At 40.0% G+C, this 27170-nt stretch overlaps 1 protein-coding gene across 1 annotated transcript in view; it reads right to left on the reverse strand.

Annotated features, from left to right (window-relative positions):
• The window catches only part of hcn1 (hyperpolarization activated cyclic nucleotide-gated potassium channel 1), a 302198-nt gene that overhangs the window by 235978 nt on the left and 39050 nt on the right, over nt 1-27170 (reverse strand). The window contains exon 2 of the mRNA XM_061927116.2: nt 7290-7713. Coding sequence (XP_061783100.1) covers nt 7290-7713 — 424 coding nt within the window. The remainder of the gene's footprint in view (nt 1-7289; nt 7714-27170) is intronic.

A 27170-nucleotide genomic window follows, 5' to 3' on the forward strand; every position in this document is an offset into this window, starting at 1 on the left:
CCTTCCTCTTTTTACCCCAGCACCCGTGCACTTGTTTGTTTTGCCCAGCGTGCTGAACGATCAGTGAAGCGTGCCGCACGACCTTCATGCTGTAAGCTGCAATTTCCCTGAGCGCTGTGTATTGCAATAATTACGTGTGAGCAAACAAAACCGATGAAAGATGGAGCGCGTGGTATGGCTTAAGCACACCAGCTTCACTCCACCTGGAAACTACACGAGCCGGGAACACGCACACATTATTTGGGGACTAATTGACGACAAGGAAGATAATCGAGGGAGTCGGTTCATTATTCGCTAATAAAAAAGCTCAGTAGCTGTTTAAGCATCATTCCCTAGTATTTTAAGTGTACATGGTGGCAGTTAACATTAATAACCGGCAAGAGGAGCAATTGCATGTCGAAACGTGCGCGCGTACTGTCAGCTTTAGCTTTATGGTTTATTATTATTATATTATGGTTATCCTTCATAACTGGCTGGAGGAGCAATTGCGTTAAATACAACAACTCATGTAACAATTCAATAACTGTACCCACTCTGCATCCATGGATGTGGGTTCTAAACAAGGGATGTTGTGAAACCCTTTAAGGCACCTGTGATTAAGGGCTATACAAATAAATTGTGATTGATTAATACAACATGTCTATATGTGCAAACATTCCAGGGGTTTTAACTTTGTGGATTATTTCTATTTGCGTCTATGATGTAGGGTGCCAGTTATCAATAATAACTGACAAGAGGAGCGATTGCATTAACTACATAAAATGATTGTATGTGAACACAAAACGTGGGCTTTAACTTTGTGGTTTATTTGTATCTACTTCTAGAATGTAAAATGGCAGTCATTAATCATTGGCAAGAGGAGCGATTGCATTGATTACATATCATGTCAGCTTGTGCAAGCATACCATGGGCTTTGACTTTGTGGGTTATTTCTATTTACTTCTCTGACGTAGGGTGACAGTTATCATTTATAACGGGCAGGGGGAGTGATTGCAACAACTAAATGCCATGTCTACATGTGAAAGCATAACCAGGGCTTTAACTTTGTGGATTATTTCTATTTGTGTCTATGATGTAGGGTGGCAGTTATCAATAATAACTGACAGGAGGAGCGATTGCATTAACTACATAACATGAATGCATGGGAAAGCAAATCATGGGCTTTAACTTTGTGGTTTGTTCATATCTACTTCCAGAATGTAAAATAGCTGTAATCTTTAATAACTGGCAGGAGGAGCGATTGCATTGATTACATAACATGTCTACTTGCGCAAGCATACAGTGGGCTTTGACTTTGTGGGTTATTTCTATTTACTTTGCTGATGTAAGGTGGCACTTATCATTTATAACTGGCAGGTGGAGCGATTGCATCAACTAAATGCCATGACTACACGTGAAAGCATAACTGGGGCTTTAACTTTGTGGATAATTTCTATTTGCGTCTATGGTGTAGGGTAGCAGTTATCGATAATAACTGACAGGAGGAGCGATTGCATTGACTACATAAATTGATTGCATGTGAACCCAAAACGTGGGCTTTAACTTTGTAGTTTATTTGTATCTACTTCTTGAATGTAAAATGGCAGTTATCATTAATAACTGGCAAGAGGAGCGATTGCATTGATTACATAACATGTCTGCTTGTGCAAGCATACCGTGGGCTTTGACTTTGTGGGTTATTTCTATTTACTTTTCTGTTGTAAGGTGGCAATTATCATTTATAACTGGCAGAGGGAGTGATTGCAACAACTAAATGCTATGACTACTTGTGAAAGCATTAACAGGGCTTTAACTTTGTGGATTATTTCTATTTGTGTCTATGGTGTATGGGGGCAGTTATCAATAATAACTGACAAGAGGAGCGATTACATTAACTATATAAGATGATTGCATGTGAAAGCAAAATGTGGGCTTTAACTTTGTGGTTTATTTGTATCTACTTCGACAATGTAAAATGGCAGTTATCATTAATAACTGGCAGGAGGAGCGATTGCATTAACTACATAACATGATTGCATGGGAAAGCAAAACATGGGCTTTAACTTTGTGGTTTGTTCATATCTACTTGTAGAATGTAAAATAGAAGTTATCATTAATAACTGTCAGGAGGAGCGATTGCATTGACTATATAACATGATTGCATATGAAAGCATAACCAGGGCTTTAACTTTGTGGATTATTTATGTTTGCGTCTATGGTGTAGGGTGGCAGTTATCAATAATAACTGACAGGAGGAGCGATTGCATTAACTATATAACATGATTGCATGTGAAAGCAAAACGTGGGCTTTAACTTTGTGGTTTGTTCATATCTACTTGTAGAATGTAAAATAGCAGTTATCATTAATAACTGGCAGGAGGAGCGATTGCATTGACTATATAACATGATTACATGTGAAAGCATAACCAGGGCTTTAACTTTGTGGATTATTTATGTTTGCGTCTATGGTGTAGGGTGGCAGTTATCAATAATAACTGACAGGAGGAGCGATTGCATTAACTATATAACATGATTGCATGTGAAAGCAAAACGTGGGCTTTAACTTTGTGGTTTGTTCATATCTACTTGTAGAATGTAAAATAGCAGTTATCATTAATAACTGGCAGGAGGAGCGATTGCATTGACTATATAACATGATTGCATGTGAAAGCATAACCAGGGCTTTAACTTTGTGGATTATTTATGTTTGCGTCTATGGTGTAGGGTGGCAGTTATCAATAATAACTGACAGGAGGAGCGATTGCATTAACTATATAACATGATTGCATGTGAAAGCAAAACGTGGGCTTTAACTTTGTGGTTTGTTCATATCTACTTGTAGAATGTAAAATAGCAGTTATCATTAATAACTGGCAGGAGGAGCGATTGCATTGACTATATAACATGATTGCATGTGAAAGCATAACCAGGGCTTTAACTTTGTGGATTATTTATGTTTGCGTCTATGGTGTAGGGTGGCAGTTATCAATAATAACTGACAGGAGGAGCGATTGCATTAACTATATAACATGATTGCATGTGAAAGCAAAACTTGGGCTTTAACTTTGTGGTTTATTTGTATCTACTTCAAGATTGTAAAATGGCAGTTATCATTAATAACTTGATTGATTACATAACACATCTACTTGTGCAAGCATACTGTGGGCTTTGAATTTGTGGGATATTTCTATTTACTTCACTGATGTAAGATGGCAGTTATAATTTATCACTGGCAGGGGGAGCGATTGCATCAACTAAATGCCATGACTACATGTGAAAGCATAAGGTGGGCTTTAACTTTGTGGATTATTTGTTATCTACTTCTAGAATGTAAAGTGGCAGTTATCATTAATAACTGGCAAGAGGAGCGATTACCGTAATTATATAACATGTCTACATGTGCAAGCACACCGTGTTTTTTTTTTGTCTATTAACTTACATGATGTAAGGCGGCAGTTATCAACAATAACTGGCGAGAGGAGCGGTTTACCGTTAATAAATTACTCAACAATTTATGAGAAGTTTAATTATTATTTATGTATTTAACAATCATTTACTTATTGTGTTCTCATTCATTTATTTATTTACGCATGCATTTATTTATCACTGTGTTGTTTCCAATAGAGTACTGTGTTAATTAATAAGGGGTAGGATTAAATAAAGTCCTTTTGGGAAAAAAAAAAACTTGGAATATGGGATGCATTACATTGTAATTGTATGCATGCAAACTAAAATGATCACAGTTTTGTCCAAATGAGTTAGAAAATGTGACAACATATATGGTGTGTTTCATTATATGTCTCCATGCAACGCAGCATCGCCAACTAGTGGCCCGGCATGCATCTTACAGCATTTTCACTCGCATTTATGATTGTTTTGGGCTAAATTGTCATCTGAAAATGAACATTTTTGTTAAAAAAAAATTGTTTTTCCTAGATCAGGATGTGGCCCCATTTCAGACTGACTAGTAGAGAAAGTCTCCTGACTCGGCAGATGGAGGAAAGAATTGGTGACAAAAAGGAGGGGATGTGGCGGCTGGGGGTGCAGTAAAGCACACGACAGATGAAGCAATGACGGACATGCATGCTGGATGACGACTTATCGTTGACTGAGTAACAAAGTGACTCCGTCCCAAGGCTGTGATTCAATGACGGTTGGCTGCTTCAATGCCATTCTAATGGCCGGAGAATGCATTTCAAGTGCAAATCCCTCATCCTACACCTAACTCGATACGACAGCTTGGAATTTTTCCACTGGCTCGCTTCTTCCTTCTCTTCGCGCTCCTGTGAAAGTGTCGGATGCGTTATTCGGGGTGTGCATTTTAACACCTGAGGAGCCTTTTTTTTTGTTTTTTACATTCCTATATACCGCACTGGCTGCACGTTATACAGTGTAAAGACAACACCTGCAGGAAGGAAAAGTGTGACATAGGAAAAGACAGGAGTGGAAATGAAGGAGCTCGTTAAAGTGTGCTTGAGGGGTGTTAGTCAGATCTCTGCATGCTCAATGCAGATTCCCATTAAGCATTCAATGCAATTTGTCGGTGTTTCTGACCTGGCCTGTATCACCTCATCCTCCCACAGCCTCACACTGTTTGCATCTGGAATGCATAATCAGCTTCCCACGTAGTGAGCATAGCCAGCGAATGGCAACGAGGAAGAGACGTGTCTAAGAAGGTGTGGAAGTGGCCAAAAACACAACAAAATAGGGTTGTCCCGATACCAATATTTTGGTACCAGTACCAAAATGTACTTCGATAAAAGGGGACCACAAAAAAACGGCATTATTGGCTTTATTTTAACAGAAATCTTACGGTACATTGAATAATTTTGGCCTTAAATAAAATAGTGAACATACTAGACAACTTGTCTTTTAGTAGTAATCAAGCAAACAAAGGCTCCTAATTTAGTCTGCTGACGTATGCAGTAACATATTGTGTCATTTCTCATTCTATTCTTTTGTCCAAATTATGAGGGACAAGCTGTAAAAATGGATGATTAATCTACTTGTTCATTTACTGTTAATATCGGTTTCGACATGTTCTATCTACACTTCTGTTAAAATGTAATAATCACTTATTTTTCTGTTGTTTGGATGCATTAGTTTTGGATGATACCACAAATAAGGGTATCAATCAGATACCAAGTCGTTACAGGATCATACATTGGTCATATTCAAAGTCTTCACGTGTCCAGGGACATATTTCCTGAGTTTATAAACATAAAATAAATAAATAAAAAAACGAAAGAAGATGTTGTGATGCGAAAAAATATTGATGTAATCATAGTAGTATAGACTAGATACGCTCCTGTACTTGGTATCATTACAATGGATGTTAGGTGTAGATCTACCTATGGTGTTTGTTTACATTGTGACGCCGGTGAGCTACGGTGTGTAGCGAAGCATGTTTAGCTATTCCTCGTCCTGCAGGGATGATACTTGTACGAAACGTACTTTATTTGTCCCCATGGAGGAAAGGATTAGTGATTTCGAAGTAGCTAAAACACTGCCGACTGCGGATGGATGTTAGCTGCTAGCTAGCTAGCCATGTCTTAAAGCACTTCTTCCTGAGGGCGTTTCAGTGTTATAACTTCAACTTTATCTTTAGTTTTTAGGCCAAAATGTGTCCGTTCTCCCTTTTCTGTCTACACACTGTGTCTGCTTGTAAGTACTCTGTGATTGTGCGCTGCCGAACATCCTCCTCTGCTCGTAAAACCAGCAATGTCATGACGAGACGATGCGCCGTCATGCCAATTTAAAAAAAAAATCAAGAAAAAAAAAAATGGGGAACCGGTACATTTCAAAAAGAGTATAGTACCTTTTTTTGATTAATTAGTACCGCGATACTATACTAGTACCGGTAAACCGTACAACCCTACAAGAAAAGTAAAAATGCATAACAGGGCAAGAAACCTAATGGCGATTTTTCTCTCCAAAATTGCGATTTGATTGTTTATATTTTATACATATAAATGCAAAAAACTGCGAAAATAGGGAGTGAAGGAAGACGTGACTTTTTAAATTCTTGTCACAAAGTGCCACACATTAGAACAATAAGCAATAATTCACTTTAAAAATATTTGTCTCTCAGCAGACCAACTCAAAGCTTAAAACTGAATAAATAATGGATACAAACTATACAGTGCGGATACAATCTGGACTGTACATAAATGCTTATTTTGAAAATGTAATTTTGTTTATAGATTATATGCAATCTGTTGTGTTCCCTAATTTTCAGTGTTCATAAATGAAGGTGTGTGTTGCTGAGCCCGACTTGGACATAATCTGGACTGGACCTGGTTTTAAGAAACTTTTAAACAATCTGACTTCATTGACAACCTGGTCTGGTGAAGATAAGGTCCTTTTAAAAAATAAAAAAAACACAATAAAATGAGATAAATAAGTAAAAAACATTTTCTTGAATAAAAAATAAAGTAAAACAATATAAAAACAATTACATAAAAAATAGTAATTAATGAAAATGTTAGTGGACCAGCAGCACACACAGACTGTATTGTTTTTATATTGTAGGATCCAGAAATGTAACAACAGAAAGAAACAACCCCTTTTCTGTGAATGGGGGAGGGAGGTTTTTGGGGTTGATGCACTAATTAAAGTGTATCTTTTGTTTTTTATGTTGATTTAATAAAAAAAATAAAATTAAAATTAAAAATACAGTGCGTATAACGTAATGTAATCCATATATTATATATATATATATATATATATATATATATATATATATATATGTATGTGTGGGAAAAAAATCACAAGACTATTTCATCTCTACAGGCCTGTTTCATGAGGGGGGGTTCTCTCAATCATCAGGAGATTCTGATGATTGAGAGAACCCCCCCTCATGAAACAGGCCTGTAGAGATGAAATAGTCTTGTGATTTTTTTCCCACACATACATATATTGCGCTCTACTACGGTATCGAGCACTATTTTTTGGATAACCTTATTAAGACATATATATATATATATATATATATATATATATATATATATATATATATATATATATATATATATATAATATTCTCATTATACAAGTAAGCTTTTAAAAGTCCCTGCATAAAACCTTAACACGGAACATTATAGCCTTTATCCAAATGATATATTTGAGCAAATAGAAGCCAGTTAACTGAAGCGGACGTTGCTGCTCGTTACACACTGATAAGCTCGTCTGAGTGACAGCACATTTCACTTTATATCTTGACCTTTCAACCACGCTGCTGCAGCCAGGGGAAGACGAGAGAGAGAGAGAGAGAGAGAGAGAGAGAGAGAAACGCCAAGTCCGGTACTCACCTCCTCCCACTGATGGATGTATCGGATGAGTCGAGACAGTCTCAACAGGCGTAGGAGACTGAGGATCTTGGTGAAACGGACGATTCGCAGGGCGCGGGCCGTCTTATAAACCTCAGAGTCAAAGCCTTTTTCCACTATCAAAAAGATATAATCCACCGGTATGGAGGAGAGGAAGTCCACGACGAACCAGCTCTTCAGGTAATTCATCTTGATGACCTTCGGGTCGAGGATGATCTCGGAGCTCTCCTCGTTGACGATCCCCGTCCTGAAGTTCATGACCAGGTCCACCAGGAAGATGGTGTCCGAGGCCACGTTAAAGATCAGCCATGTGGTGGTGGTCTGCTCTGAGAAGAAGGTTATTCCCACAGGAATGATGATTAGATTCCCCATCATCATGATGAGCATTATCAAGTCCCAGTAGAACCTGCGGGGCAAAGCACACCACACCAAGCCTCAGGACGATTGAAGGAGGAGACAAACAATTTGCACGTACCACTGAAGCAGAATGGGTTTAATGTTTAAATAATATTCAAAGAGCTGACATTTATCCATGAAAATATGAAAAAGCTGTTGACGGTGTGTTTGACGGAGAAGCAATGATGTGCATTATTATTACATTACTTCATACAATTACTGTAGTTGTCAGTAGAACATCCTATTGTATTTTTTTCACACAATATTTGAAGTGAAGTGAATTATATTTATATAGCGCATTTCTCTAGCGACTCAAAGCGCTTTGCATAGTGAAACCCATTATTAAGTCAGTGTTTTTCAACCTTTTTGGAGCCAAGGCACATTTTTTGCGTTGGAAAAATACGGAGGCACACCACCAGCAGAAATCGTTAAAAAACTAAACTCAGTTGACAGTAAAAAGTCGTTGTCGCAATTGTTGGGTATGACTTTAAAGCATACCCAACCATGCATCAATATAGCACTTGTCTCATAGTAGGTGTACTGTCACAACCTGTCACATCACCCCCTGACTTATTTAGTTTTTTGCTGTTTTCCTGCGTGTAGTGTTTTAGTTCTTGTCTTGCGCTACTATTTTAATGGCTTTTTCTATTTTTTGGTATTTTCCTGTAACAGTTTCATGTCTTCCTTTGAGCGATATTTCCCGCATCTACTTTGTTTTAGCAATCAAGAATATTTCAGTTGTTTTCATACTTCTTTGCGGGGACATTGTTGATCGTCATGTCATGTTCGGATGTACTTTGTGGACGCCGTCTTTGCTACACAGTAAGTCTTTGCTGTCTTCCAGCATTCTGTTTTTGTTTACTTTGTAGCCAGTTCAGTTTTAGTTTCGTTCTGCATAGCCTTCCCTAAGCTTCAGTGCCTTTTCTTAGTTGCACTCACCTTTTGTTTATTTTCGGTTTAAGCATTAGACACGTTTTTACCTGCACGCTGCCTCCCGCTGTTCCCGAAATCTACAAAGCAATTAGCTACAGGCTGCCACCTACTGATATGGAAGAGTATTACACGGTTACTCTGCCGAGCTCTAGACAGCACTGACACTCAACAACAACACATCATTTGCAGACTATAATTACTGGTTTGTAAAAAATATTTTTAACCTAAATAGGTGAAATTACATAATCTCCCACGGCACACCAGACTGTATCTCAGTGGTTGAAAATGACTGATCTAAGTTACATTTAAATTACGGTGGGTGGAACTGGAAGCAGGTGAGTACAGTGTCTTGCCCAAAGACACAACGGCAGTGATTAGGACGGCCGAAGCGGGGATCGAACCTGGAACCCTCAAGTTGCTGGCACGGCCGCTCCACCGACCAAGTCACGCCGCCCCAAACGTTTGTTTTGCTTTTTAAAAGGCATGTTACATGTTAAAATCGATTTACATTGATTTCAGTGGGAGACGTTGATTTGAGATACAAGTGTTTGGCGTTAGGAGCTCCGTCACAGAACCAATTAGGCTTGTAAGTTGAGGTACTACTACTGTATTACACGTTATTTTCATTTCATTCAAGAAAGTCACTTTAGCAGCAAAAAAAAACACACACAATGACGACTAGAAACACACGTAAGGCGACAAAGAGACACAATCACGCAGACTTCAGTCCAGGAGAAGCCGTCCTGTAAAAACTTACTGTGTACTTTATTTAAATTGTGAAAAAGTAATTCCACACTTTGAATTAGTGACGGTCTGAAAGAATGTATTTTCTTATATTTTCCTTCAGAGATGCGTGAAAATTGAAAAAGATGAAGAAAAAAATACATATTTTGTGTTTTAATATATTTTCTGTAGGAGGACAAACATGACACAAAGCTTCCTAATTGTTTCAAAGCCCACTGTTTATATTAAACATGCTTCACTGATGAGAATATTTGGCAAGCACTGTTTTGTCCTACTAATTTCAGCGATCCTTGAACTCAGTTTGTTTACATGTACAACTTTCTCCGATGCTGCCACAGAAGGACGTGTTTTATGCCACTCCTTCTTTGTCTCATTTTGTCCACCAAACATTTAATGCTGTGCGTGAATGCACAAAAGTGAGCTTTGTTGATTTTATTGATTTGGAGTGCTAATCAGGCATGTTTGGTCAATACATGACTGCAAGCTAATCGATGCTAACATGCTATTTAGGCTAGCTGTATGTACATATTGCATCATTATGCCTCGTTTATAGGTATATTGAAGCTCATTTAATTTCCTTCACTTATGTCCTCTGTGTATTTAATTCACATCTGCATGTCTCATGACACATTATCTGTATGTAATATTGGCTGCATTTCTCATAGTTGTTTGTGTACCATGTTGTTCCAGACCACAGCAAACGTTACCCAGGTTGCAAAGATTGTAATAAATCCATTAGAAGAAGACAGCCTGCCGTTTCCTTTAACTTGGACACCCACATCTATACCTTTGGCCATTCTGAGCTAGTAAGTGTCACGACGGGGTTGGAGTTTACTGCGGGGTCGTTCTCCCAAGAAGGCAGACGGACTATTCCGGACAAGGTGTGCAGGTAAAAACATGATTTATTCCTCAAAATCAAAGTACTACAAAAAACAGAACACAGGAAGAAAGCACAACGTGCTGATCGCACTAGGAGCTAAACTAACACTTAGCATAAACTATGAACAAGGAAAACATACGTTGACTGTGGCATGAAATAAACAAGACTTACTTAGACAAGGCATGAAGCGAACACTTAGCATAAACTATGGCATGGAACAAAAAAGACTTACTAGTAGGTTGCGTGAAGTAAACAATGATGCCAGGCCGACTGACTGGCAAAGGCAGGCTTAAATAATGGTTCTGATTAGAGACATGTGAGCGTCCCGAACACCGGAGGCAGGTGAAAACAATAAGTAACCATGGAGGTGCACAAACAGGAGCTAAAGGAGTCCAAAATTAACAGAACATAACAAAAACATGATCCAGACCACGGATCATGACAGTAAGCCCACTAATGATTTCCAATGTTCCAAAAAGATGTAGAATGAAAATTAAAATACAACATTTCTGTCAAAGAAGATTCGCGTCAGCCTTTGATAGTAGTCTAATATAGCTAATATAGACACTTACATCATGTGTTCCCTTCATTATAACACTTATATAAGATTTTTAAAGTCATTTTGACAGTAGGATATCCATCCATCCATCCATTTTCTACCGCTTATTCCCTTTTGGGGTCGCGGGGGGCGCTGGAGCCTATCTCAGCTACAATCGGGCAGAAGGCGGGGTACACCCTGGACAAGTCGCCACCTCACCACAGGGCCAACACAGATAGACAGACAACATTCACACTCACATTCACACACTAGAATGAAACTAATACAGACACTTACATCATGTGTTCCCTTCATTATAACACTTATATAAGATTTTTAAAGTCATTTTGATAGTAGGCTAATATAACTAATATAGACACTTACATCATGTGTTCCCTTCATTATAACACTTATATAAGATTTTTAAAGTCATTTTGACAGTAGGCTAATGAAGCTAATATAGACACTTACATCATGTGTTGCCTTCATTATAACACTTATATAAGATTTTTAAAGTCATTTTAACAATAGGCTAATGAAACTAATACAGACACATCATGTGTTGCCTTCATTATAACAAATTATATAATTATAACACTTATAATTTAAAAAAAATTTTGCGGCTCCAGACAGATTTGTATTTTTTATTTTTAGTCCAATATGGCTCTTTTAACATTTTGGGTTGCCGACCCCTGTTCTAGTCGATTTGGTACTAGTATCAGTTAAAATGTAAACAATACTCATCCCTACAGGGGCTTCATCTTAAAGTTATTTGTCCCCGTTATGTTGAAAGCAATTGTTGGAACTAATCAAGTATTTTAAACATTACATGAAAAGGTAACGTCACACATCTACTTGTTGGATAGCCTTAAAGTTAAAGTCCCAACGATTGTCCCACACACACTAGGTGTGGTGAAATTTGTCCTCTGCTTTTGACCCATTCCCATGTTCACCCCCTGGGAGGTGAGGGGAGCAGGGAGCAGCAGCATGCTCCGCGCTCGGGAATCATTTGGTGATTTAACCCCCAATTCCAACCCTTGATGCAGGGAAGCAATGGGTCCCATTTGTATAGTCTTTGGTATGACTCGGCCGGGGTTTGAACTCACGACCTCCCAAAACGAAAACCGGTTCTTGCTCGGAATCAGTTCCCATTGTATCAATTCTGTTACGTGTGGGGGGGTCGCTGCTTACTGCAGGATTTGTTCCCCCGGGGATGTAAACGGACCACTCCGGACAGGACGTGCAGGTAGGAACATGATTTATTCTCGAAAATCAAAGAAGTACAAAAAACAGAAAACAAGCCGAAGGAACAAGTGCCGATCGCACTCGAAGCTAAGGCTACCACTTAGCATGGACTAGAGACAAGCAATACTCACGTAAACAGGTTGCATGAAGCAAACGATGAAGCCAGACTGAGCGTGGCGAGCAAGGTGAATAAATAGCTCTCCGATTAGTGGTTGACAGCAGCTGAGCGTGCCGACCACTAACCAGAGGCAGGTGAACCCAATTAATCCCCATGGAAACTATAACAAACCCAGAGGTGTAAAAAACAGGAACTAAGGGAGTCCAAAACTCACAGAACATAACAAAACATGATACGGGCCACGGATCATGACAAATTCCTTAGAATAGCTTTCCATTTTGTCTAGCGGTTCTCTTAATGGTTCTTCCGGGCGGGGATGACGTCATTACGTCGGATTGCAAAATGGTGGCGCCCGGTCAGAACAAACACTGTGAAGTGAATTTTATTTATATAGCGCTTTTCTCTAGTGACTCAAAGCTCTTTTACAAAGTGAAACCCAATATCTAAGTTACATTTAAACCAGCGTGGGTGGCACTGGGAGCAGGTGGGTAAAGTGTCTTGCCCAAGGACACAACGGCAGTGGCTTGGATGGCGGAAGCGGGGATCGAACCTGGAACCCTCAAATTCCTGGCACGGCCAACCGAGCTATACCGCCCCTAACATTAACATTTTACAAGAAAAGATTGCAATAGAGATACTTGAAATAATTATAAGGCTGCTATTTCTACAAGAGGAGGACATACGAGCAATATGCTGAAACATTTCAACACCCAGCATGCAATAAGTATAAATGAAAGGTGCATTTTTGAACCGCTGCGATCTCATCCCAGCAGCAGCAAGAGCTAGCACGCCATCTGAATACAACAGGTACTAACTAACACTAAGGCAAATGTTTTCATTGAGGGTCGTACACGAAAAAATCAAAGCATGCCGGGGCCATTTTGCTATTTTTTATTTTCAAACGAATACAAGATCCAGATTTTTTCCAACCTTTCGGGCTCCCCTCAAGTTTGGTCCCAGGGACCAATAAGGGTCTGAGTCATAAAAATGTAGAACAATAAGTCTTATGTAATGGTTTTTAAAGCTTAAACCTTTAGATCAACTTCAAATCTATCTGTCAATAGAGTTTTGTTATTTTTTCTGCCCTTTTTGATAAGAAAAACGTATTATTATTATTTTTTTTTTAATGGCAAAAACACAAAATATGCATTATTCCACCCCCCAAAAAAAAAATTCAAAGTGGGATATTAAATGGGAAGCAATTGGAGCCATAAATATGTCAATAATTCACAGCAACATTGATTTTGATTCATTATACATTTTTGAACAACGACAGTTTTTATAAAAACAAGCACTAAAATTCTCAGGGATCCAAAAGGGCCCCACACTCATACAATCAAATGGGCCCCACACTCGTTTTTTTTTTTTTCTTATTACTTATTTCTCTAGATCAAGGGTGTTTTGGGGGGGGGCGAGGTTGATTTTGGGGGCACGGGGTGTAAAGGGTAGCGGGGGGTGTATATTGTAGCTTCCCGGAAAAGTTAGTTATGCAAGGGATTCTGGGTATTTGTTCTGTTGTGTATATGTTGTGTTACGGTGCGGATGTTCTCCCGAAATGTGTTTGTCATTCTTGTTTGGTGTGGGTTCACAGTGTGGCGCATATTTGCAACAGTGTTAAAGTTGTTTATACGACCACCCTCAGTGTGACCTGTATGGCTGTTGACCAAGTATGAATTGCATTCGCTTGTGTGTGTGTAAAGCCGTAGATATTATGTGACTGGGACGGCACGCAAAGGCAGTGCCTTTAAGGTTTATTGGCGCTCTGTACTTCTCCCTACGTCCGTGTACACAGCGGCGTTGTAAAAAGTCATACATTTTACTTTTTGAAACTGATACCGTTAATTTCTGATATTACATTTTAAAGCATTTATCGGCCGTTAATATCGGCAGTCCGATATTATCGGACATCTCTAGTGGTCACTTTTTGGATGGTTATTTACTGGGTTGTATGGTCGGAATAGAGGACCTCCCATTGGCTCCGTTGTAAGCGGATTTGTATTCAAGTTTATTTACGAGTTAGAATGCAATAAAAAGTCAACATTGCAAACTTTTCTTGTTACATTTCACCTCGTTACCTTTTTACCGTATTTCCTTGAATTGCCGCGGGGTATATAGTATGCGCATGCCTAGAATTACAGCCGGGTCAAACTCGTTTCGCAAAATATTATTTTTATTAGCGCATGTCTAGAATTTCCGCCGGGTCAAACTCGTCATGTCACGAGTGACACTTCACCTGTCATCATTTTCAAAATGGAGGAGGCTGATTTCAATCATTTAAAATCGCATAAAGGGAAGAAGATAAAGAGCTATTCAGTAGGATTTAAGGTCCAAGCTATTGAACATGCTAAAAAGAACAGTAAGCAGCTATGTTTTATTAATATACCGTAGCTGCGTGTGTCAAATATGAGTCATTAAATGAACTCCCGCCTCCTGGTGGTAGAGGGCGCTAGTGATCCTTCTTGCGACTACTCGGCTGCAGAAGAAGTGACAACAAGCAGCAACAGTTAGCAGCGATCGTTTATTTTTTTCCTCTCGCTTGCACTTTTAACATCTAGGATAACATATCTAAAATAAATCAATCGAAGCAGGAGGTAATACTTAAAGGAAGATATCCATCGAGACAGAGAGACTTTTAAAACTGAAGAAAGATAAGGAAGACTTCCATAAACAAGTTATCGATGCTTTTGGTCAGAAGGAGCTGCGCATGGACTTCATTTATAAGTAAAGGTAAGACCATAACGTTTTTTTTTTATTAAATGTGCTTTTCATGATGGTATCCTTACATCACACTCAAAGCGCAGGCCTAAATTTACCGCATGCCTTTGGTAAGCGCCGGAGTGAGAAGAGGTTTTAAATTAATTACCGCCCCGGCGGCAATTCAAGGAAAACCGGTATTCCTCTTTTTTATGTTTTTTTTCCTGTAATAGTATTTTTTAAATGTGCCGCCATAAAAAATTAGCTGCGGGCCTGAATGTCCCCCGAGCCACACTTTGGACACCCCTGGACTAAGGGAACTGTTGCTATCTGACAATCGCTTTTACTGACGCCGTCAGGAATCCAATTATCTTACTGCTGTGTGAAAGCACACAAAGTTGAAGCAATATCAAGCTTCACTGGCTTCTGTGTGAAAGGCACGGGCAAATAAACGAGCTCTGTGTGAAAGAGTTTAATGTCAGCTCTTCCATCCTGCTTAAGTTGTCATATTTGCAGTATTCCTGCAGCCGGGGCTTGATGTAAGCGGTAAATTTAGGGGCTGCCTCCACTGCAGTAAAATAGCCGTCCATTTCGGCCGGGCTGCGTTAATGCCCCTGCCCTCAGTGTGCTGACGAACAGGGCCACAAGACATTCATCAGCTCCCCAGCGTCCCCGGGACCCGATAACGGCTGAGCGACCACGGATGAAAATAGATGCTTTCAGGGTTTCTATCTCATGCTACTAAAACCTCCCCGCTGACGCCATCGCCGCCTCTGGTGAGCCTCGCTTGTCCGTCCGCCGCCTTCCACCCAGGATGGAAATTGACTAGCTTGGCCTGGCGAGCTGGCAGCCCGCCTTCTCTTGCTGGCAGTCTGGACACCCAGTAATGGATCTGTTTGAATTAATTAAGCCTCAGCCTTGGCTTTATAAATACCCGCAGATCGCATGTCCGATAATTGTCTTCACTAAAACTAACCAGCGGCCCTCTAGGTGCTCCGTAATAACACTGAGGTTATTTTTACACGGCCGGTCATTGAACCGAGGCTGAAGGCGCTGACTTGTTTGTATGCAGAGCCTTGACTTACTGGAAAACCTTGAGCCAGGTATCAGAGCCATTACTCTCTGGTCTTTATGGCAGTGAACTACTGTACAGCAGCCGGCGGCCATGAGCGTGACAACGGTGTTATTCTTTTACATCAAGGTGTGATATAAGAGGAGTCACTTTAAAAAAAAAACTTTACCTCAGAAGGTTGAAGTTCGGGATCTGCTTTAAATAATGACATGAAATGTAGGAATGCAGGAAATGCACGGAAACCACGATGGATCCCACCGGACATATTCAATCTTTTATGATTTTGACTAAATGCCATTGATCAACGATGGTGAAAATGACTTACTGGATTTTGCTATGTTATTTTTAGAGATAAATGCCGATAAATGTGTTAAAATGTAATATCGGAAATTATCGGTATCGTTTTTTTTATTATCAGTATCGTTTTTTTTGTTTTTTTTATTAAATCAACATAAAAAACACAAGATACACTTACAATTAGTGCACCAACCCAAAAAAAACCTTCCTCCCCCATTTACACTCATTCACACAAAAGGGTTGTTTCTTTCTGTTATTAATATTCTGGTTCCTACATTATATATCAATATATATCAATACAGTCTGCAAGGGATACAGTCCGTCAGCGCCCATGATTGTGCGTGCTGCTGGTCCACTAATAGTACTAACCTTTAACAGTTAAGTGTACTCATTTTCATTAATGACTAGTTTCTATGTAACTGTTTTTATATTGTTTTACTTTCTTTTTTATTCAAGAAAATGTTTTTAATTTATTTATCTTATTAATTTTTTTTTAAAAGTACCTTATCTTCACCATACATGGTTGTCCAAATTAGGCATAATAATGTGTTAATTCCACGACTGCATATATCGGTTGATGTCGGTATCGATAATTAAAGAGTTGGACAATATCGGAATATCGGATATCGGCAAAAAGCCATTATCGGACATCCCTAGTTATTTTATTATACGGGACTTGAGTTACACAATAAGGATGCAGGGTTTCCCCCCTTAATGCAGGGGTGTCGTTTTAGCTCAGGGGCCGCATGGAAGAAAATCTGTGCACTATTAAAATCATGGCATTAAAACAAAAAAAATAAAGACAACTTCAGATTGTTTTATTTGTCTTACTTTGGCCAAAAATAGAACAAACACATTCTGAAAATATTCCGATAAAAATATAGAGAAAAATACCAGCGGCGGTAAAGTTTAGATCCATGAAGGAAAGAAGAAAGTGAATGAATGTTTATAACTGAATACATTTACATCAACGTTCCCCCTAAGGTGTGCGCCTGTGCAATTGTGCACTGCTCAAGCGTCCTCTGCGCACGGCAAATCTATGCCACGCACAAAATCTAATAAAAAAATAAGAGCATTACAATTTTCGACACACGGACACGACAGAGAAAACAGTTTTCGTCATCATTGTTCAAATATTGTAACGTCTGTCCAAACACTTTGAGGATATGAATTCCATCCTTCACTTTACCAAGCAAAACTCTTTATTGTCGGCCATAAACACATCACCAAAACATTGTTAAAAAAAAAAGATATCTAGCAAAAGTGGTCATTTTCTGCAGTACAAACCAGACCAAAAGCAACTTTGTTATATCAACAGCAGCTCTTTCTCACTTGCCCCAACACATGCACATATGGCACTTAGCCAGTGATGCCTTTACAGCCACACAAAAAGTCGGACAACTCCAACACCACACATAAAGTGTCATTCCAGGTCGTTACACTATGACTTACCAATCAAATGTGTGCTTATTCTAGTATCATTTATTAGGAATCTTAATTTATAAATGTTAATCATGAAATGCTGTTAGTATATTAAATAAATACTAATAAAAATTTATTTTTTACAAACAGGAAGTTGCAGGAATGTACACATGATCCCCTGCTTGCATCTCATTGTGCAACATGTGAATTTTTTAATGGGAACTAAATGCAATGTCTGAAAGGGGTACAAATTATTTCCAAAACAGGATCTCCACCCAGACAAACAATACAAGTACACAGTTCATGAAAAACAATATTGTTTGTTATTGTCATTGTAAGTGGGCCTAAACACTTATATTAGAAAATAACCTCATGGAAATGACTGCTGTCATTTGATTATAATAATAAGAGAATGTTGTCTGTCTATCTGTGTTGGCCCTGCGATGAGGTGGGGACTTGTCCAGGGTGTACACCGCCTTCTGCCCGAATGCAGCTGAGATAGGCTTCAGCACCCCCCGCGACCCCGAAAGGGACAAGCGGTAGAAAATGGATGGATGGATGGAGATTGAACTTGTTATTTAGTCAGGTTTGGGACAGGTGTGCTGCTGGTGTACCCACAGTGTGCATGTCTGATGTTGCTCACATGGGCTCCACTGAATGCTCAGGGAGTTTTTGCGTTTGCTCACACACATGAACAATTAGAGGGAACATTGATTTACATATGCATAAAAAATTGTTTTCTTTTGTATAATTTTTTTTATAAATTAGGTAACACTTATGGCAACATTTTTCCAAAACACAATACAGAATGTGATATATAACAGGATGCATACATGTATAATTTATTTTCAAAACGGTTACAAAAAAGTGGGACCCCATTTTGAAAATTCCTAGGGCCAACACTGATGGAGTGTTAGTGCGTACAAAACAACAAGAGCAGGCGGCTGTGGCCTCCGGGCCGGTTCTAATACTAATCAAATATCATCCCGGGGGCCATAGATAATTCATACAGATCCGGCCCATGAGCCTTGACTTTGACACCCCTGCCTTTATGTAACGAGTGGTGGCGTACCGCCATGGCAAAATGAAAGCCACCACACAATAAAAATAAGTGTTTTTCATGTGAAACAAATTAAAGTAATATCATTTATTGTAGCCTCCAGAAGAAGACGCTATTTTTAACTTATATTGCCAATTTTATGCTAACAACCGGCCCAATTCCAACACATATTCCCTCCTGTGCACACACGTGCGTCTTCATGCATCACTCCCAGACACACAATAACACTTCCTCATTCTTCGCCAATACTCGTTCAGGCACGGACGGTGTGTTCACAATCATGGGAACAATGAACAATAATCAGAACCACACGAACGTAAAACATAACCACCAGAAGTTCGTTACATAATGAATACATAGCCTGTTATTTGCGCACTATTGACAGGTGATGCACCGAAAATACGGCAACTGGAGCAGCAGCACAAAGCAAGTGTAATGTCATGCTCGCTTTTCGTCGGGGACATTGAGAGACAGAAGTAGAGTCTCTAAACACGAGTACAGTCTATAATAACACCAGAAAAAGATGCTAGATGTGTAAAAAAAAAAGTCTCTAGAGACTTGAAAAATTCTCAATAAAGTAAATCGTACAACAAGCGGCGACAATTGAAAATATAGCAAAACGATATATTATAAAAAAAAAAATATCAGAGCATCCATCCATCAATCCATTTTCTACCGCTTATTCCCTTCGGGGTCGCGGGGGGCGCTGGAGCCTATCTCAGCTACAATAGGGCGGAAGGCGGGGTACACCCTGGACAAGTCGCCAGCTCATCGCAGGGCCAACACAGATAGACAGACAATATTCACACTCACATTCACACACTAGGGCCAATTTAGTGTTGCCAATCAACGAATGATGCATATTATACAGAACGTCACCTGACTATGCCCCCAACGCCACAGGTATCGCAATCCAAGGGAAACCCTATGAATGATATACATTTGGCTGACGATAGAGCTTTTAATACTATCGTCATATCGTGATAATGCATGTTGATTAGAGATGTCCGATAATATCGGCAGTCCAATATTATCGGCCGATAAATGCTTTAAAATGTAATATCGGAAATTATCGGTATCGGTTTCAAAAAGTAAAATGTATGACTTTTTAAAACGCCGCTGTACGGAGTGGTACACGGACGTAGGGAGAAGTACAGAGCGCCAATAAACCTTAAATGTGCCGGCCCAGTCACATCATATCTACGGCTTTTCACACGCACAAGTGAATGCAAACCATACTTGGTCAACAGCCATACAGGTCACACCGAGGGTGGCTGTATAAACAACTTTAACACTGTTACAAATATGCGCCACACTGGGAACCCACACCAAACAAGAATGACAAACACATTTCGGGAGAACATCCGCACCGTAAACACAACAGAACAAATACCCAGAACCCCTTGCGGCACTAATTCTTCCGGGACGCTACAATATACACCCCCCGCTACCCCCTACCCCCCCACCTCAACCCCGCCCCCCAAATCCCGCCCACCTTAACCTCCTCAAACTCTCTCAGGGAGAGCATGTCCCAAATTCCGAGCTGCTGTTTTGAGGCATGTTAAAAAAAAAATAATGCACTTTGTGACTTCAATAATAAATATGGCAGTGCCATGTTGGTAATTTTTATCCATAACTTGAGTTGATTTATTTTGGAAAACATTGTTACATTGTTTAATGCATCCAGCGGGGCATCACAACAATATTAGGCATAATAATGTGTTAATTCCACGACTGTATATATCGGTATCGGTTGATATCGGAATCGGTAATTAAGAGTTGGACAATATCGGAATATCGGATATCGGCAAAAAAGCCATTATCGGACATCTCTAATTATAAAAAATATACAAAATATTTGTTGAGCCTTTAAAAAAAAATTATATCAAAGCAAATGATGCATATAATACAGAACGTCACCTGACTATGGCACCGACGCCACAGGTATCCCAATCCAAGGGAAACCCTATAAATGATATACATTTGGCTGACGATAGAGCTTTTAATACTATCGTCATATCGTGATAATGCATGTTGATGACACATTCTAGCTGTGTGACAGCGAACAAACGCATCCCATTACAGTGTGTAGCCGCTCTTACGTCAGCAATCCTTGCTTCCATGGTGGCAAATAAACTACGTTTCTTACAAGTATCATCCCTGGAGGGTGAGGACTAGCTAAACAAGCTATACTATAAACCGTAGGCGAATATGCTAACCGCTAAGCTAGAGTTCGTGACTGTAAACAAGGGTGAGCGGATCAATTCAAATATCGACCGTAACGTTACTAAGTATAGCTGTCAGGTTCAAACACTGATGACATCCATTAAACAAGATAAGAAGCAAGGAATTAAACAGAGACAGAATTCAATTTAGCTCAATTGAGGAGAAACGTGTAGACACTGTCCCACGCTCTGACGAAAGATTGTACTCCTCCTTTTTTATTTGGACTTTCCCTGATTACATGGCAACAGCTGTTTCTAAGGGAGGGGGGTCGTAAACAGTCATCCCTTTGGTTACAAAACAGTTCAAAGAAAAGGTCGGTTCAAAGAAAAGGTCGTAAACAGCCGTTGCCCTCGGTCACAAAACAGTTCAAAGAATAGGTGCCTGCCTCCTCTCCGCTTTGTAGATATCGGGTCAAGACAATATCTTCCTGTGGATTACAATACATCAAAGAAACCGAACCCCTCCTGTCTCCTCCCATCGTACACAGTGGAGTTTTACAAGCCTTTTGCTTGGTAGGATCAAAGACAGCTTTTGTCTGCTCGCCGGGAACTCATTGAAACACAAAGTTTTGTCATAACTTAAGATACAATTATTCTGAACATTGCAGTTTTAGTACATCCACAATGCTGCTGCTTGAGTCCTGACTAGAAGCAGGAAATACGACCATATTAGTCCACTGCTTCGATCACTGCACTGGCTTCCTGTTGCTCAGAGAATAGACTTTGACACAGCTCTGCTAGTGTTCAAGTCTGTTCCTGATACTGTGCAAAAGTACATCTCTGACATGTTAGAACCATATGAGTCATCTCGGCCTCTGAGACCTTCGTGGAGTGGTCTCCTGCTGGTGCCCAGAGTCAGGACCAAAAGACTGCCTTTCAGTTTGATGCTCCTAAAGCGCTCACTGATGATGATGAAGGAAACAAGAAGGCAATGAAAATGTCCCACATCCTAAAAGACATTATAAAAAACATTTCCACCATAATAAAACAATTGTAATGATGCTTTATTTTTATTTTTTATTTTTTTGTTATCCCTTGCAAATGTTGTCATGTTTTATTTTGTTTAGTCTTTTTATTTTTGTTTCAATTTTAATTACTGATTGAAAAATATAGAGAAAGATTAAAATCTATGTACATATTTTGAAAAAATGTATAGAGATATGTTTACTTTTATGTTCTGATTATTTGAATTTTGCATATCATATAGTGTTGAAATATATATATTTTATTAAAAGAGCTGTGATTGGTCAGCTTGCTCTGACATCATTTCCTTCGCGAACGTCTTCTCCTACAGTTTTGAAGCAACAATGTGTACATTAAAAGCGCGAACATTAAAGTGAGAGACGCTAGCACTACTACACAGCAAAACTTGCTGCCAGTAGTTCCCGGCTGCACGCACCGAAACAAAGATTGTGGATGACTGACAAGAGGCTCACTCTGTTCATGTGTTGCATAAACGTGTTAATAGCGATGCTTAGAATGTAGGGCTGCACGGTATAAATAATAAGTAGCACGATATTAATAAATTAATAGCGGTGCTATTCTGCTATCAGCAAATACCACTACTTTTTTGTCTGTCAGGTTCAAACACTGACGACATCTATTAAACAAGACAAGAAGCAAGGAATTACCGTATTTTTCGGAGTATAAGTCGCTTCGGAGTATAAGTCGCACAGGCTGAAAATGCATAATAAAGAAGGATCGGTTCGCAGCCGAGTGTGAAGCGACTGGGATGAGAATCAGCACCTCCAAGTCCGAGTCCATGGTTCTCGCCCGGAAAAGGGTGGAATGCCATCTTCGGGTTGGGGAGGAGACGCTGCCCCAAGTGGAGGAGTTCAAGTACCTCGGAGTCTTGTTCACGAGTGAGGGAAGAGTGGATCGTGAGATCGACAGGCGGATCGGTGCGGCATCTTCAGTAATGCGGACGCTGTATCGATCCGTTGTGGTGAAGAAGGAGCTGAGCCGGAAGGCAAAGCTCTCAATTTACCGGTCGATCTACGTTCCCATTCTCACCTATGGTCATGAGCTTTGGGTTATGACCGAAAGGACAAGATCACGGGTACAAGCGGCCGAAATGAGTTTCCTCCGCCGGGTGGCGGGGCTCTCCCATAGAGATAGGGTGAGAAGCTCTGTCATCCGGGGGGAGCTCAAAGTAAAGCCGCTGCTCCTCCACATCGAGAGGAGCCAGATGAGGTGGTTCGGGCATCTGGTCAGGATGCCACCCGATCGCCTCCCTCGGGAGGTGTTTAGGGCACGTCCGACCGGTAGGAGGCCACGGGGAAGACCCAGGACACGTTGGGAAGAATATGTCTCCCGGCTGGCCTGGGAACGCCTCGGGATCCCCCGGGAGGAGCTGGACGAAGTGGCTGGGGAGAGGGAAGTCTGGGCTTCCCTGCTTAGGCTGCTGCCCCCGCGACCCGACCTCGGATAAGCGGAAGAAGATGGATGGATGGAAGAAGGAAAAAAACATATAAGTCGCACTTTTTGGGGAAATTTATTTGATAAAACCCAACACCAAGAATAAACATTTGAAAGGCAATTTAAAATAAATAAAGAATAGTGAACAACAGGCTGAATAAGTGTACGTTATATGACGCATAAATAACCAACTGAGTATGTTAACGTAACATATTATGGTAAGAGACATTCAAATAACTATAACATATAGAACATGCTATACGTTTACCAAACAATCTGTCACTCCTAATCGCTAAATCCCATGAAATCTTATACGTCTAGTCTCTTACGTGAATGAGCTAAATAATATTATTTTATATTTTACGGTAATGTGTTAATAATTTCACACATAAGTCGCTCCTGAGTATAAGTGTCACCCCCAGCCAAACTATGAAAAAAACTGCGACTTATGGTCCGAAAAATACGGTAAACAGAGACAGAATTAAATTTGGCTCAATGAGGTGCCGTCCCACGCTCTGACGAAAGATTGTACGCCTCCTCTTTTATTTGGACTTTCCCTTATTACATGGCAACAGCTGTTTCTAAGGGAGGAGGGTCATAAACAGCCCGTGTCTTTGATTAAAAACAGTTCAAAGAAAAGGTCATAAAACAGTAATAAGAAAAGGTGCCTGGAGGGGAGTCAGGCCCTGCTTCCTCTCCGCTTTGTAGATCTCGGGTCAAGACAATATCTTTCTGTGGATTACAATATATCAAAGAAACCGAACCCCTCCTGTCTCCTCCCATCGTACGCAGTGGAGTTTTACAAGTCTTCTTCTTGGTAGGATCAAAGACAGCTTTTGTCTTCTCGCCGGGAACTCATGGCAACACAAAGTTTTTTGATAACTTAGATACAATTATTCTGACACCGTCGTCATGTTGTGATATTGCTGGTAAAACAACCAGATACGCATGTTGGGCAACATACACGCACAGAGTACTTAGAAGCAGACACATGTGGAGACAAAGGAGGCAAAATGGACACTTTTTGACTCAAAAACTAACGATTAAGCTGAAGCTGTAAACACTGAAGCGCCGCTCTGCAAAAGAAGCTTCAAAACATAGCTAGCTCACGGCTAACGTCCATCCGCAGTCGGCAATGTTTTAGCTACTTCTAAATCCCTAATCCTCGCCACTATGCCGACTGTAACAATAAGACCCATTTATAGCCAATACTACAATGATCACATATATTTTTTTCTTTTATTATCACAAAATATTTTGTCTTTTTTTTTTTTACTATTTATAAACCCAGGAGAACTTTAATTATGGCCAATGTATCATCCTGTAAGTAGTGGATTGGATTGGTATCAAAAATTGCAGTATCACCCAAAACTAATGCTAAGTATCCAAACGACAGAAGAATAAGTGATTATTAAATTTCAACAGAAGTGTAGATGAAACATGTTGAAACAGAAAGTGTGCAGATATTCACAGTAAAAAAAAGGAAGATTAATAATCAATTTCCTACCACTTGTCCCTTATCATTTTGATAAAAAAATACAATCAGAAATGACACAATTTGTTACTGCATACGTAAGAAACGTATGTTTAATGTATCATACGATTTTAGGTTAAAATGAAGCCAATAATGACACTTTTTTGTCATACCCTTTATTTTCAAAAGTATCGGAACGTATCAAAATACATTTTGGTACCGGTACCAAAATGACATCAAGGTGGGATATAAGAGGTGTCGCTTTAAAAAAAACTTTACCTCAGAAGGTTGAAGTTCAGGATCTGCTTTAAATAATGACATGAAATCTGATGATGTCTGCCGTGTTCCGCTCCATTACCGATTTTATGAAAGTATTTAAAATAACAATGCAGGAAATGCATGGAAACCACGATGGATCCCACTGGACATCTTCAATTGTTTATGACGCACAATTGACTAAATGTCCTTGATCAACGATGGTTAAAATAAACAATTACTTGGATTTTGCTGCGTTATTTTATGATACGGGACATGGGTTTCGCCTTAATGTAACGAGTGGCAAAATTAAAGCCACCACACAATAAAAATAAGTATTTTTCATATGAAACCTAAAGTAATACAATTTATTGTAGCCTCCAGAAGAAGACAAACGTCAGACGCTATTTTAAACTTTTATTGCTAATGTTATGCTAACAACCGGCCCAATTCCAACACATGTGCACACACATGCGTCTTCATGCTTCACACACAATAACACTTCCTAATTCTCCGCCAATCCCTGTTCAGGTACGGACGGTGTGTTCGCATTCATGGGAACAATGAACAATAATCAGAACCACACGAACATAAAACATGACCACCAGAAATTCGTTACATAATGAATAGATATACATAGCCTATTATTTGCGCACTATTGACTGGTGATGCACCGAAAATACGGCCGCTGAAAGAAGACTTTGACCACCGGAACATCGCTGTCGAAATCGGATGTTGTGATGACGTAGGCAATATGCACGCGATTGTCTGGAGCGTAGTCTGCATGTCTGCGATGTGGACGTAACTTTTATATATATATACCCGCGGACAACCATCTACAAAATCTGCAAATATTAACCAACTAACTAAACTAACGATAAAAGTGAAGCTGTAAAAACTGAAGCGTTGCTCTGCAAAAGAAGCTTCAATACATAGCTAGCTAGCCGCTAAAGTCCATCCGCAGTCGGCAGTGTTGTAGCTACTTTTAACCAATCCTCGCCACTAAATATTAGTATCGGGACAACCCTAATACTATTAATAATAATAATAATAATAATAGGTAGAGAACGAGACTCTGTCCCAGGTGGAGAAGTTTAAGTATCTCGGGGTCTTGTTCAAGAGTGAGGGAAAGATGGAGAAGGAAATCAGCGGAGCAGCTGGGGCAGTATTGCAGTCTCTCTGTCGCACTGTTGTGACGAAACGAGAGCTGAGCCAGAAGGCAAAGCTCTCGGTCTACCGAGCTATCTACATTCCTACTCTCACCTATGGTCATGAAGTGTGGGTCATGACTGAAAGAATAAGATCGCGGATACAAGAGGCCGAAATGAGTTTCCTCAGAAGGGTGGGTGGCATCTCAATTAGAGATAGGGTGAGAAGTTCAGTCGCCCGAGAGAGACGAGGAGTTTAAGTCCCATCTTAAAACTCATTTGTATACTCTAGCCTTTAAATAGACCCCCTATTTAGACCAGTTGATCTGCCGTTTCTTTTCTGCTCTGCCCCCCTCTCCGTCGTGGAGGGGGGGGGGGCACATGTTCGGTGGCCACGGATGAAGCACTGGCTGTCCAAAGTCGGGACCCGGGGTTGACCACTCGCCTGAGCATCGGTTGGGGACGTCTCTGCGCTGCTGACCTGTCTCCGCTCGGGATGGTCTCCTGCTGGCCCCACTATGGACTGGATTCTCACTATTACCGTATTTTTCGGACTATAAGTCGCAGTTTTTTTTCATGAGTGCGACTTATATGTTTTTTTCCTTCTTTATTATGCATTTTCGGCAGGTGCGACTTATACTCCGGTGCGACTTATACTCCGAAAAATACGGTATGTTAGATCTACTATTGTATAGTACAATAGTATGCTAGATCCACTCGACGTCCATTAAACCAGTCGCCCTAGGGGGGGTCCCCACATCTGCGGTCCTTTCCAAGGTTTCTCATTGTCCCATTGGGTTGAGTTTTTCCTTGCCCTTATGTAGGCTCTGTACCGCGGATGTCGTTGTGGCTTGTGCAGCCCTTTGAGACACTTGTGATTTAGGGCTACATAAATAAACATTGATTGATTGAGGAGTAGAGCCGCTGCTCCTTCGCTTGGAAAG

Source organism: Nerophis lumbriciformis, linkage group LG32 (genome assembly GCF_033978685.3).
Source record: "Nerophis lumbriciformis linkage group LG32, RoL_Nlum_v2.1, whole genome shotgun sequence".
Taxonomy (NCBI): Eukaryota; Metazoa; Chordata; class Actinopteri; order Syngnathiformes; family Syngnathidae; genus Nerophis; species Nerophis lumbriciformis.